This window comes from Bactrocera oleae, chromosome 2 (genome assembly GCF_042242935.1).
Source record: "Bactrocera oleae isolate idBacOlea1 chromosome 2, idBacOlea1, whole genome shotgun sequence".
NCBI classification, from domain to species: Eukaryota; Metazoa; Arthropoda; class Insecta; order Diptera; family Tephritidae; genus Bactrocera; species Bactrocera oleae.
In genome coordinates, this window is record NC_091536.1 from 15,942,441 (window position 1) to 15,956,198 (window position 13,758).

Sequence of the window (13,758 nt, forward strand, 5' to 3'; positions counted from 1 at the left end):
CAAGTTCTCGCAAAAGTATATATAAACGTTTGGCTTGCTGGCATTATTTAAAATGTACTTACTTGATAGAAGAGATAGGTGTTTTTAAATATTAGACGCACATCTGATACAAAGCCAGCGATATCCTTATAATGATTTGGGCTGGTCGGATCCAATCTGGTACGTATAACATCCAAAGACATGGGGCTACAAACAAATTTTGAAGTGAAATCACTTTATGACTGCTTACAAAAATGACGGCGGAGAATGTGAAATCTTACTTGCATATAATTTCATAGTAGGCTGTATTGGTAGGCGGTTCTGGCTCGCGGAAATGTAGACTCTGTTCATACTGGCAATACAATTCGAGACAAATGCGTTGCATGATCTGCAATTCCAACCGACTTAGTTCGCCGGGTGCTTTCTGTGTGTTGTCGGTGTTATTAGCCAGCTCTTTGAGGTTCACGCACAATAGACATTGCCAACTTTCGCTTTCGTCCGGCAACGAACTGATGGCGGGTATGTGACAATTCTGATGGAACACTTTCGGGCACTTATCGCAGCACATGAGCTCACCACCGTCAAGGCAAACGGCACACCAATCTTCGTTCGGGTCGTCTTTTTGATCATTTTTAGTATTAACTAATTAGTTTTTATTTTTTTCCAGCAATTTTATGAAATATTTTTGTATTTGTATGTATAGAGATGTTTTTTTTTTCATTATTCATTTTATATATTTTTTTTTGTTTTGGTTTTTGGCATTAATGATTAGTATGCATTATTTAAAAAGACGGAAGTTTAATTCGATTACGATACGATTTGATACGATATGTTTGGAAAAGAAACAAACAAAGCAAATTTACATGAAATTGTAGATTAAATCAGCATATTACGTATGAAAAATACACATATTGTAGATTTTCGACTAGTAATATACTAATAAACAACACTAAAAGCTGGAAAACTATTTGAGAGCTTGGAATTTATGTATGCAATGCCGTTAACTGTTTAGTATGTGTGCCAATTAAAGTTTTCCAGCAGGGAATAATATTTAAAATACGAATGAATTGAATGATGTTTAAACAAGTGCAAAAATAAGTTTATAATCGCTTATGTAAACAATAAAATGATGATAAAACAAAAGTTGATTGTTTCAATTTTGCTGAATCGAAATTCAATCAAGCACATATTCGATTACAAACAAACATAAACATATACAACAATACTATTAGTCTGCTTGCTAGCAATTTGCTTACCTTCTTGAGTATTGGATAGGTCTGTTGAGCTGTGCACTTGCGGCGATGTTGTTTTGGTACGTCCCTCCGGCAGCACCTGAACACCATTCGAATCCAATTTGGCAATCGTAGCTATTAGATCGTTTATGGAATCGTCACGGACCTTGTCAATCGGTTCAGTGAAATCTTTTGCGTTCTGTATTTTGGAAAAACAAATAAAGCAAACACCGGTTTTAGTATAGCACTCAATAAAGCATCGGCGCAACTGCGTTGCGTGAATGCTTAATTATGCAAATGATCCTACTGCCCACCTCGTTAGTGCTCGGGCTCGGCGTCTTTGGATTCGTTGATGTGACATTGGGTAGTATGGAAACAGCTGGTCCGAGCCCAAGCGAAGCTGCATGCAAGCTGGACGCACTATTGCCTTGCATACTATGTGCCGACGAGCTGCCATTTGGTGTGGTATTCTTTAGAGTATTTGGAGATTTTAAGGAAATTTTAAAGTTCTCTGTTTGACGTCCATTGGCGAACTGCATTAGAGGACCTTGTTGTGGACAAGCTATGTAAACAAGTAATGCAATAAATAATTAGTTAAATACATTATTGTGTATATATTAATTTACCGTTTGTCTGTTGCGCTGATTGAGGTATGTGCCATTTGGCCATGCTGTGCATGCTACTCAAGCTACTGTTCATTTGTGGCGCTGTTTGCGGCGGCCCGGGACTGAAGCCAGGCTGATTCCCATGAAACCCCAGGTTCTACAAACAATTTTTTGTAATATACAAATTTAACTATCTAACCAAAATAAATATCAACTTACATTCTGCATGGGATTGGGTATGATTTGCGGTCGCTGCATGGGATTTGGCGATGGTATTTGACTGCCGCATGGACCACCAGGACCGGCCCCGCTTGACATGGCCGCTACTGCGGCCTGTTGCTGCGCGTGACTCGACATGCGTTGATAGTTCTGAAAGCGCGCAGTATTGTTTATATAATTCGGGTTATTCGGTCCACCAGGCGTATTCTGCGGGTAATTCTGATGTTGTTGGCCTGGAGGACCGCCCATAAAATGCGGCCTCATTTGGGTATTCATTTGCTGGTGTGGTGATGCTGCGCCTTGTGGCCCACCGGGATAATTCGGTGGACCATTAAATGAGATATGTGCTTGATTGGAACTCTGAGCTGCTTGATTATTTAGAAGGCCACGCAAGCTCATGTCTGTAAAATCAAGCAATAGAAATAATGATAGAACGAAAAGAAATTAAAAAATATGCTCGACTTACCCATATTTTGAGGATGTGTTGAGGAACTAACATGTGGTTGACCTTGACGTTGCATACCCGGTGGCATTGCGCCGAAACGAACTGTAAACGTTAAATGCAAATAAATTTATTAGAGAATTGTCTAATTAAAAGCCGCATACATAATATGCTTAGCGTATAAATGAGATGGATATAGTAATAAATTGCGAACGACATGCTGGCGTACCCTTACCTGCGCCTTCGGCAGCATAGTTTCGACTCATTTGCATGTTGTTAAATTGTTGTTGTGCTGAAGAGTTGTTATTGTATATTGGCGGTCCATTCTGAGGTCCATATCCGCTTGGCGGTCCAGTAGGAGACATGCCAGCGGGCATACCGGGTGGAAGACCAGGTCGTAATGGTGGCGCCATATTGGGACTTGGCTGTTGGCGTGGCGGTCCATTAGTGGATGGTGCTGGTGGATATGGTTTACCGTCCACAATAACAGTGCCGAGTTGAGAAATAACTACAATAGAAAACCAGAAAAAATTTGAATCGAAATGTAAGTTAGTAAGCATTTCATTCTTCCCCACCTTTTTGGAGTTCGGAGACTTGATTTAACTGCACTTGAATACGCACAGGAATTTCTGGATTTGGTATGTCTGCTCGTTGACACTTTAGTTTCTGCAAATGTCGCACCAAAGATTTTTTACTCGACAAAATCGCGTAGTCGCTGCCTTTCTCCATAGCATTCTCCATAAACTCGATACAGTGATCGGTGTTGTCGGATAACAGCTGCAACGCGTCCTTCTTCTCGATCAAAACCTTCATTTTTGTATCGCACACTTCATTCAGACGCATTGCCAACTGCTTGCCACGCATATTAACTGTATTTGTGATTTTCACTACCATTGCAGTGATCTCCTTAATAAGATCCTTCTTACGATCGGCAATTTGTTTTTGTCGATCGTCAATCACTTTTGTGGCAGAAGAGAGCAGAAAGCGCTTGTAGTTGATTTCCGAGACGAGCGTTTTCAACGCTTGACGCGTCTCAGTAGCAATTTCATGCGCAAACTTATATTTGTGATCGCGATGATCGCTGAGCTGACAATCACGACATGTCAACTTGTCGCACGTCTCACAGAACAACGACAATTTCTCTTGCGGATGTAGATGACACATGTGTAGTTTATCTATACCAGCAGCACCAGGCAATTGTTCATTATTGGCTTCCTCCTTTGGCTTAATTGTGTGATCCTTGGTGATTTTGAGACGTTGATGCGCCTGCACACAACTGTCACATATATATTCGGAACAATCGACACACCATGACGTCGCTATAGCATTATCCGAACAACTGCTACAGGTGATATTGGCCGTAACGGTCGCTTTGGATGCATCTGTGGAATTGCCATCGGCCAAACTGTTATCACCAGCGGCGGTGCATTGTTCGATCAAAAATTGATTATCAATAATAAACTCATTCTGTGAGGCCATATTACAAACGGGGCAATGTATAAGTGGCGGCATAGTGCGATCGAGTTCAGAGAATTTGGTATTCACACATTGTGAGCAGGAAACATGCAGACATTCTAAGAGTTTGGGGCGATCATTGATGCCCAATAATTGACTGCACCATACACATTTGAGTAGGGCGAATTTTGTGGAAGCTGATGATGAGGACTCCGACTGAAAATTGGAAGAATTAGTTAGAAAGTTAACAGTTACTAAAAGTGGCTTTTAAGTATATGAGTATAGGTTATATAATTACATACATACATATAGGGACTCTATAATAACACGTTATTCAATTTAGAAGAGCAAAGATACTAATCGATAAATAAACTTTGTTCGAAGAGTGAGCCATATAATTGTTAGTGAAATACATAAAATACATTTCCATTATTTGTATAAAGATGAATCAACATTCATAAATTTATTTATATACATATGCCAACGCATTATTTTTTAAATAAACTTTTATTACACACATTTGTTAATCAAATATCATATGAAATATGACATCAAATCATTACTCCTTTGAACAGGGTGTGTTATCTTATCTTAAGGACAATCAAGTTTTCAAGGAAGGTGTAAGCAATTACTGATAAGTACTCTTTTATCAATGTCAATATAATACCCCAACTTTAGTAGACAAATAAAAATAACTTATCGAACATAAATGATATCAATATTAATCGCTAAATATTTATTTTAATTATGCGCTTTGTTATATAAAAAATCTGATACAAATGATTGACAATTTTGAAATATTAGCGTTATAGTTACTTTTATATAGAACTTTCAAAACTTTCAACTTGAAAAAAATATGAAATTCCTTTGTCCTAAATTTGATAAAATTTTTTGGATAATAGAACTCACACTTGATTATAGTTATCATTATACCCTGAACAAGGTATATTAAGTTTGCCACGAAGTTTGTAACACTTAGAAGGAAGCGTCGGAGACCCTATAAAATATATATCTAAATGAGCTGCGTGATGAGCTGAGTTGATCTAGCCATGTTCGTCTGGCTGTCCGTTCGTCTACCTGCATATATACGCGAACTAGTCCCTCAGTTTTTGAGATATCGATCTGAAATTTTGCACACGTCCTTTTCCCCTTAAGAAGCTGCTCATTTTTCGGAGCCGCTGTTATCGGTTAACTCTAGTATATAGCTGCCATACAAATTGAACGTTTGGAATCAAGTGTTTGTATGGAAAACTTTTTCATTTTACGAGCTACCTTCACGAAATTTCGAACGGATCATTATCTAAGGCAATAATGGAATCTCCGAAGAAATTGTTCAGATCGTATCACTATAGCATATAGCTGCCATGCAAATTTAACGATTAAAATCAAGTTCTTGATTGTAAGTATTCTTTTGTATTTGTGAAGGGTATTTATTATAGCTTTGATGCAACCGAAGTTAACGTTTTTTCTTGTATTTCTCTAATTATTTGGCACTAAACTTCTCTCAATTTGTCTAAAATTCCAAATGAATGAAATGAATAGTCAGGAGTCAGCAATGTTAGTGAGCAAAAACAGCTGTTTTTAAGAAATAAAACCACTCCAAATATCAATATAGAAAAAAAAAAAATAATAATACTTTTCACTTTGTTGTTATAGCCGAAAAAGTTCCTCTTGAAAAACAGGGGCATCTGTAAAGAAACAGAACTCCGTTCTGCAATTCCATCGAATTAGAAATAGGTGACGAGGTGATAGTTCGCACAAATGTCTAATATTGCTGGATTTCTTGGAATATAATATAGGTAAGGTCAAAGGCCCCACGAATGATTAGGTAGGAGTGAAACAGCTATCAAAAATGCTTCACATATTTCTTTATCAGCCTGACGTAAACCTTTTTATATGAACCGGAATTTTGCAGGCAATTGAAAAAAAAGTTGCTATGAACATACTCATTGAATATAATGGTGAATGCCACTTTATTGAAAAATATATCTAAAATAAATTATTAGTATTAGTATTCGTAATTTATTTTAAGTGCCGCAGCAGTGACCTTACTTTCGTCACACTAAAATCTCGTTTTAACAACAATAAAAACAATTAACCAATAAATAAATATATTAAATAAAGCAGTATTACTACTAATTGTTGTAAAATTTTAATCTGCCAAACTATTTTGTCCACCGCAAACACCGCTGTAAACTGCACAACTTAAAACTTTTAATTAAATTTCGCAGCATAACAAGACTGAAGGAGTTGCTTAACTCCTGTGTGACCTAAAAAAAAATTGAAACATTCTGAAATTTACATAGTTGAATCTTAATTTAGCACGCTGAAACGATTTCCGTTTTCACCTTTGAATGTCACAATTGTCAACGAATGCACATTATTTATAACAAATTAACATTTAGAAAATGTTTAATTTGAACTTTTTGAATGCAAAGAGCAACGAAACAATTGCAAAACATGTTGAGTCTCTTGAATAATAGATTTTTAGGACCTCATATCGTTATCTCAGCTCATACATATGGATACGGTGAGCGGCCTCACCTCCAACTTTGTGGAGTCTCTTGAATAATATGTTAGTCATACATATGAATAGGGTGTGGGGCCGCCCCTCACTTTTTTCAATCACATATTATATATGTATGTTAATAGGAAACTTAAAAATCTCTTGAAAATAATCGGAACTTTTTATTGTGTCGTTTAACCAAAGATCTTATATCTACATATATCGAGTTCGGTTTGATAATATCTTTGCTTGGATAACGATATGTTACATACCATTTAAGATTATTTCTTTTAACATAAGGATGGGCTCAAAAAATCGATTTTTTTTTCATAAATTGCTTTTTTAACACATCTATAATAAGGTATAAAAGTAATTTTTAAAAATTCGAACTCGTTTTAAAGATACAACAGTTAGAAGAAGGAGCTGTTCAGAGCGCTGAGTTGGCAGACTTGAAACTTTAAACGCGTTTTTTCTCAAAACTGTGTGTTTAAAAATTTCCTCCATCGTATCTCAAAAACGGTTTGACCGAATGACTTGAAATTTGTAGGGTACACTCAGCACATGAACTATTATCAATCAAAAATCAAAATACAAAATAAAACTTTTTTTTCAAATATCTGTCAAAAGTTAAATTTTTCGTACAATCACTTGATAATAGTCCATTTCGTGCATTTAGGCTTACAGATTAAAACGAAGCTTATTTTGTTTTTGTTCCAGATAAGTCAATCAGCCGGAATCATGGAGGAAGTGCGAGCCTGGGGGTGTTCAGAAGACATGTTCTACACAATATTTTTAGTTTACAATTTATATTTAAACTGTCGAAATATATGTTAATAAATGATAATAAACCTAAAGCTCTAACTATTTACTGGTCGTAGAAAAAAAATTCTAAAAAATCCCTAAAAATAAGCCGCCACGTGGGATGACCCACTTAAGTCGAATATCTAGCGAATCATTTGTGATATAGAGCCAGATACCTTCAACTGAGACTTTATTAGTATAACTCTGTTTTTTTGTCACTACATTGCACGTAGACACAATGAAAAGCGGATGAATGATGAAATTCTTCGAAATAAAAGCGCAATTTATGCAGCTCAAATAAAAAACATGCAATTTTTTTTTTCCAGAGATGCTGACATAGCACTAGTTTCCACAATATCGAACGGCTTTGCAAAAACACTCGCATAACTTTAAAAGCAAAAGTATGAAAAAGATGAAATAATTTTTGTGCCATGTCTGCACAAACAATACATATCAAGTGTCTGTCTATCTCTCTCTCTCTTTTTTCTCTTTGTCATGCTTTTGTCGAAATTCTCAACATCATTTCGAAAATTTTCATCATTATGCGTTTTCTTTGCCGTCACATGAAGATTGATTAGTTTTATCTTAAGTTGGAACGCATAAATCTTATTGATTGATTATGTCGTGCGAGTATATACATATCTACAAACAACCATACTATATATGTATAAGTATGTACATGTACATATCTATGCTTTAATATGTGCTCCTGTTAAAATATGTATTCAGTGAGAGTGTATAAGTGTGTGTAAGTACACGCTCGAGCCAAACAAGAGAACGCTCGAATGTTTCAGCTTGTTGACTGGTGCTATAGCAGGTTCATTTGTGAGTTGGCTGGCTGGCTGACTGTCTGTCTATCAGACTCTTTGCTTGTATGGTTGGTTGGTGCATGACGACATTGATGAATACTCTCATCAGTTGTTGCAATTTAATTAAAGTCAAGTGCCTCTTATCAACATTGCAAATCGAATCGGATATATACATATGTATGTATACTTATATACATATGTCCATACACATGTATTTGCACTTACATACACACTCAAACATACAAGGAGTTACGACCTGAACTTGTTGGTTCGAGCCAAAATAATTATTGTATATTCTTGTACATTGCCTATATTTTTTTATTATTTTTCAATATTATTATTATAATCACGTGATTCAACATTTCGTCGTTAAATGAAGAAACCCCGTAAAAATCGATTACTCCGTATTTAAAGGCTAAATTGGAAACGATTTGATATGGCAGTAATCTAACAACATCCTAAAAACTGGTTGAATCCAACACTATTGTATTCAAACAGTTCAATTACGTGAGGCCTTTAAGGCTCATTCACACACAACTTTTCTCGCTATGCGTGACAGTTCATACTGTAACAACATAGTTCAGAAAACAAAGAGTATGCTACAATGAACGCTTTGCTTTCAGTGTTTCTCTCTAATAAAAATGGCGACTGTTGCTTGACAAAGCGTAAAAAGAGCAGAGTTGTCCAACATTTTGCTTGGCTTCGGATTGAAAACTTTTTATGTGAACCTGCTCATACAAAAGCGTACATCGAACTTTGCTGTCAAAACAAATGTCTGACGCAAAGCTAAGTAAAAGTTCTATGCGAATTGGTCATTACTCAATTTAGCTTGAATAATTAGAATTTGGCAGATGACTTAGGTATGTACATATAAAGATTCAGTAGCAACAGCAATAATAAAGTTTTTACCGACGTCCCCTTTTATCCCGTGGTACTTTTTGTAACATTACATACATATATATTATTTTATTGTAGGATAAATATTTTTGGTTTTGTTAGGCAATTTTAAATCGAGAGTTTCTTAATTGCTGCCACTTCTTTTGATGGGATTTTTCTTTCTCGTTAAATACATTTTTCTTCCCTTTATTGAATAAATTTTTAGGGTTGCATGAGACTTTTACATTACATGTCAATTAAATGACATTTGGGCAATTAGTTAATTACTCAATTGTATCCTTTGGTGAAATGAGTACAGCTAATAATTAAATTGCTGAAATTATTACAAATTACTCTATTAAGTTTCTGTTTGCGCAGCAGAAAATGTCTGTATTCTTAGTGCAGCCAATTTTTCGAATGCTCAAGACCTTATGCTTTAATATTTCACAATTACATACAAATACACCGCGGTGGGTACCCGGGTAGCCGGTTACTAATATAAGGGTTAATTAAGCCGCAAAATCATATTTATCGATTGTGAAATTGTTTTGCAGGTTTAAACGCAGCACAATTTGAATATTGGTATTATGTGGTCTTAATCTATTTATTAGAAACATATGTACGAAATATATTTTATTTTTTTAACCTGAAGTTCAAGGTAAGCATGCCCTCCTCAAAGCTTTCTACATATTATATTATATTATTAGTTCTTCAATCGTGTTCTCTTAAAATTAGTTCAATATTTTATGAGTTCGCAAATTAGCTTAAACTACAGCTGCGGTCACCTAATTAGCAACGCCGCTGTTTGAATCATGTCACCATTCATAAGCCGAAAAGTTGTCTGGTTATCTGTAGTTCGTTAATTTTATTTTATTCTGCATTACGTTTTTCAATATTTGAAAAAGGATCTACCGAAACCTCTCGGTCACATAATTAACAACGCTTGATATTTTGTTAAACGTATTTTTTTGTTTGAAAAGCTAATATTTTGTGGAAAAGAAATTATTTTGAATAAATGCTTCATATCCGCGAGGCATTTATTCAAGAAACTTTTCACATATGTTTTTGGAAATTGCTTCCCATTCCATCTTTAACTTTTCGAATAGTTCGGTGATATTTCGACTTTGTGCAATCGAACCTTCGTTTTCAATTGCTTCTAAAGATTCACAATGGGGTTCAGGATTTGTTTCTGCACATTTTATACCAAGCTTTTTTTATACATAGCTACAAATTTATTGTAATATGTAATATAAGCTTAGTCAAGAAAAAGATCTGAGGTTTGTAGACTAACGGGACTTTTCGAATAAATTTTGACAAACAACACAAGGCAACCGTTTTAAAATTGAAATCAAGCAACAAGTTTTAACAAACTAAAGAAATATTGGTGTTAGGACAAAAAGATTTCTTTGGTGCATATCGTTGTTAATTAGTTGACCGTAGCTGTATATAAAAAAAGCAAAAGGTTGGAAATGCTGATTTTGCAACCAAAGCTAGAGTAAGCACATTTTAGACAAAGAACTACGATCATAAAATTTGCAAAATGTAGAGAAACATAATTATTATTTTTGCTTTTTAAACTACTCATCATTCTCAGCTGTCAACCGCTAATTGAGGAAGTTAAGTGGATTTTCGGTATGCAACAACCTTGAAAATATATTTTGGACCATAATATTTCAATCTATATAATTATCTAAGTAGACTACGTAAAAGTATAGGTACAAACATTTATTATATAATTACCAAAACTTATTATATTCAAAATACAAGATTTTGAAAAACTTAAAAAGTTTAGTATATTTCAGATAGATATATTTATATCAATATACAGTTAGTCTCCGTAGAAGAATGAATGGTCAACTTAAACCTGTCTAAGTAATACATCTACAATTCTAACCACTCTACATCAGACAATCCAACTATATTTCTGACATCAAAAATTTGCCACAACAGTTCGGAGTCAGCTTGAAAATGACACCATGCTTTAATTCTGGCTGGAACTCAACGGTTATAGTTTTGAACATTATATAAATTATATAATTCATAAAACGAACACACGGCGTCGAGTTCTCAGAACGCTTCCATCATTTTTGACAGGAAAAATAATTAAACTTTTTGTTTTAATTTGCGCAAAACTTTTATAAATAAACTTTAATTTGATTTTATCGCTGACAATTGAGAGGAAGCAAAACTTTTCTGTACTTAATTAACAAAGATTAAAAGATTTCATGATTCGTTTTCATTAATTATAATTACATTAATTGCCAGCAAAAATATCTGGCTGCCTACTTTGTCTACTATCATTCTGATATAAATACATACATACATATATACATACGTTAAGACGGGTCGTCTTAATGTACAATATATAGATAATAGGATGATGATAGATAGGATTGAGTAGATGAAAAAATTGGCTTTTGGTTTGTTTTTTGATGGTTTGGTTTGACAGCTGTTAGTTTAAAAGGTTGAACTGTCATTTTTACTACAAAATAAAATCACTTGCTTTATGTTTACTGCGGCAAGTCGTAGTTTTTAAATAATGTAGAGCATTTAGGCTGACTCGTTACATTGTAGAAAGCTTTTTTCGTGGTAGTCGCCTATCCACATCTATTGACAACGATAGCAACCAAAAACTTAGGGAACTTGTGCTCAGAACAGAAATCATTGTCTCAGCATTTGAGATATAGGAGAGATTCGATAATTCGTTATGGTTTGACTCAACCCCTTTTTGATTTGAGTATGACGGCCATCAGTACCAGGCTCTTGAGTATGTTTTATGCAATAACTACGGGCCAGATCATCACCCTTTACAGCTTTTCAGTGTGAAACAAAAGCCTACGCAGGAAGAGATGTAATAAATGTTTAAAAACAAAAAACAAGAAAAAACTATAAGTTCGGTTGCCCTTTACAAATACAAAAGATTCGATACAAGAACTCGATTTCGATCGGTCAGTTTGTATGGCATCTACATATTGGCTTTAGCGGTCCTATATCGGCGGTTCTGACAAAGGAGCAGTTTTTTTGAGATTTCAGATCGATATCTCAGAAACTGAGAGACTAGTTCGCGTATATACAGACAGACAGATGGACATGACTAAATTGAGTCAGCTATATATGCTGATCATTTATATATGTATATATAATATATCACAGGTTTTCTTCCTTCTGGGTATTACTAACTTAGTGGCAAACTTAATATACCCTCTTCAGGGTATAACTATATGATTTTTTGTACCACTCGTAATTTTTGAAATGCCTTGGTAACATGACAAACAAAGTAATTGTATTTTTTATTTGAAATATATTGCAACAAATGATTTAAGCGCGAGCTAGTAAAAATAATTATTACAAGTTATAAAGGCGATACTACGATATATTGTGTTCAATTAAATCTTATTCGACTGAAATTGATCTTCCCTAATGCTAATTTGCTCCTATGCCCATGCATATTTATGTATGCGTGTGCTTGAGTTACTATGGCTCCTTCCTTTTGTGAGATTTTACTGTACTGCCTAACCAAGCTTATGACACACACACACACATGCCAGTCCTTCGGTGATAGCCAGTCATGAATCTTGCATTATAATTTTTACTGCATGTTTGGCTTGAGCACAAAATGGAAAATCATTAGTAATTAAAATTCGATTTGGCTGCCACAATTATTACGTATTTTGTGCTGAGAACGCATATAGATGTGGTTAACACACATACATTTACAGAAACATCCATATTTAAAAGTGCTTCTAGAATCATAAGCCAAACACGAAAATGTGAATGTTGAGCACACAAGAATAACACTTGAAAATCCATTTGAGTTTTATAAACTTTTGGTATTCAAAACGTGCCGTATAACAGGCAAGTAATGCGCACAGCTATTTACCATATATTTGTACATGCATACATATGTAGTTCATAAAAATAATTCACTGTTGTGGAAGGTGCAATCACACAATTAACTTTAATTGATGCTAATAACTTTTATGATCCAATTAAATTATCGACACTATTTTCCCACACGTACACACCTATATATACATATGTATGTAAGTATATACTAAGTATATGCTTACACATACTTACCATATGTATAGTACACTGTAAACTAAATAGCGCCATTTTAATTGCATTGGCAGATTTGACTTCGAAAGAACTGCAGTTTATTGCCCCCGTATTGGCGCATTAATGCAAATGAGTTCTACACTGGCAGGCCTTCATTGCCTATTCTAAGCATTATTATGACAAAATATGGCGAGTTGCTCCAGAATTGCCTTAATTTACAGGTGTAATTTATTAAAACTCGGAATACCATATTTTATGCGGTCTTAGATCGGTGGAAGCACATAAAATATATGAGAGCATGAATGTGTGGGGAAAGGTGTACGTGCCTGGATATGTTGGTGGCAATAGTATTTCTGCCATGTTGTAGTCGGTTCACATGATTTACAGGCAGTAATAACTACAAGCAGATATTTAATATATATATATATACATATATGTATATTCATCAGTTTACGTTATAAAAATACGCCCGCAGACATCGTTCAACACGCTCAACTATATTCGCGCAGAGAAAGTTTCCAAAACATTTGCACTGCACATAAATCATTTTGCAACATCCATTTCGAACATGAAATGCGAGGCGTCTACACGATGACGTTGCGCCGTACAGTGTTTGTGGAGCGATAAAAAATTGGACGAAGTATAAACTCTTTAATGACTTTCTATTTAATTGCTGGAATGCTGATTATGTCAGATGAAATTTATGTTGACTAATAAAAAATAAGGTTAAGTGAGAAAGGAATTGAAAATATAACTTATAAAAGAGTTTTGAAGA

General features: G+C 34.8%; 1 protein-coding gene across 5 annotated transcripts in view; it reads right to left on the minus strand.

Moving 5' to 3' along the window:
* bon (tripartite motif-containing protein bonus) overlaps positions 1-13,758 on the minus strand; it is a 41,267-nt gene that overhangs the window by 3,087 nt on the left and 24,422 nt on the right. For 2 of the 5 annotated variants that reach the window (XM_014233690.3, XM_014233689.3), the window contains exons 2-10: positions 3,053-4,148; positions 2,707-2,985; positions 2,502-2,582; positions 2,036-2,436; positions 1,838-1,973; positions 1,526-1,773; positions 1,236-1,410; positions 261-621; positions 63-186 (exon numbers count right to left, since the gene is read on the minus strand). In XM_014233690.3, coding sequence (XP_014089165.1) covers positions 63-186; positions 261-621; positions 1,236-1,410; positions 1,526-1,773; positions 1,838-1,973; positions 2,036-2,436; positions 2,502-2,582; positions 2,707-2,985; positions 3,053-4,148 — 2,901 coding nt within the window. The remainder of the gene's footprint in view (positions 1-62; positions 187-260; positions 622-1,235; positions 1,411-1,525; positions 1,774-1,837; positions 1,974-2,035; positions 2,437-2,501; positions 2,583-2,706; positions 2,986-3,052; positions 4,149-13,758) is intronic. The other 3 variants (XM_014233693.3, XM_014233691.3, XM_014233692.3) reach the window with 3 other exon arrangements.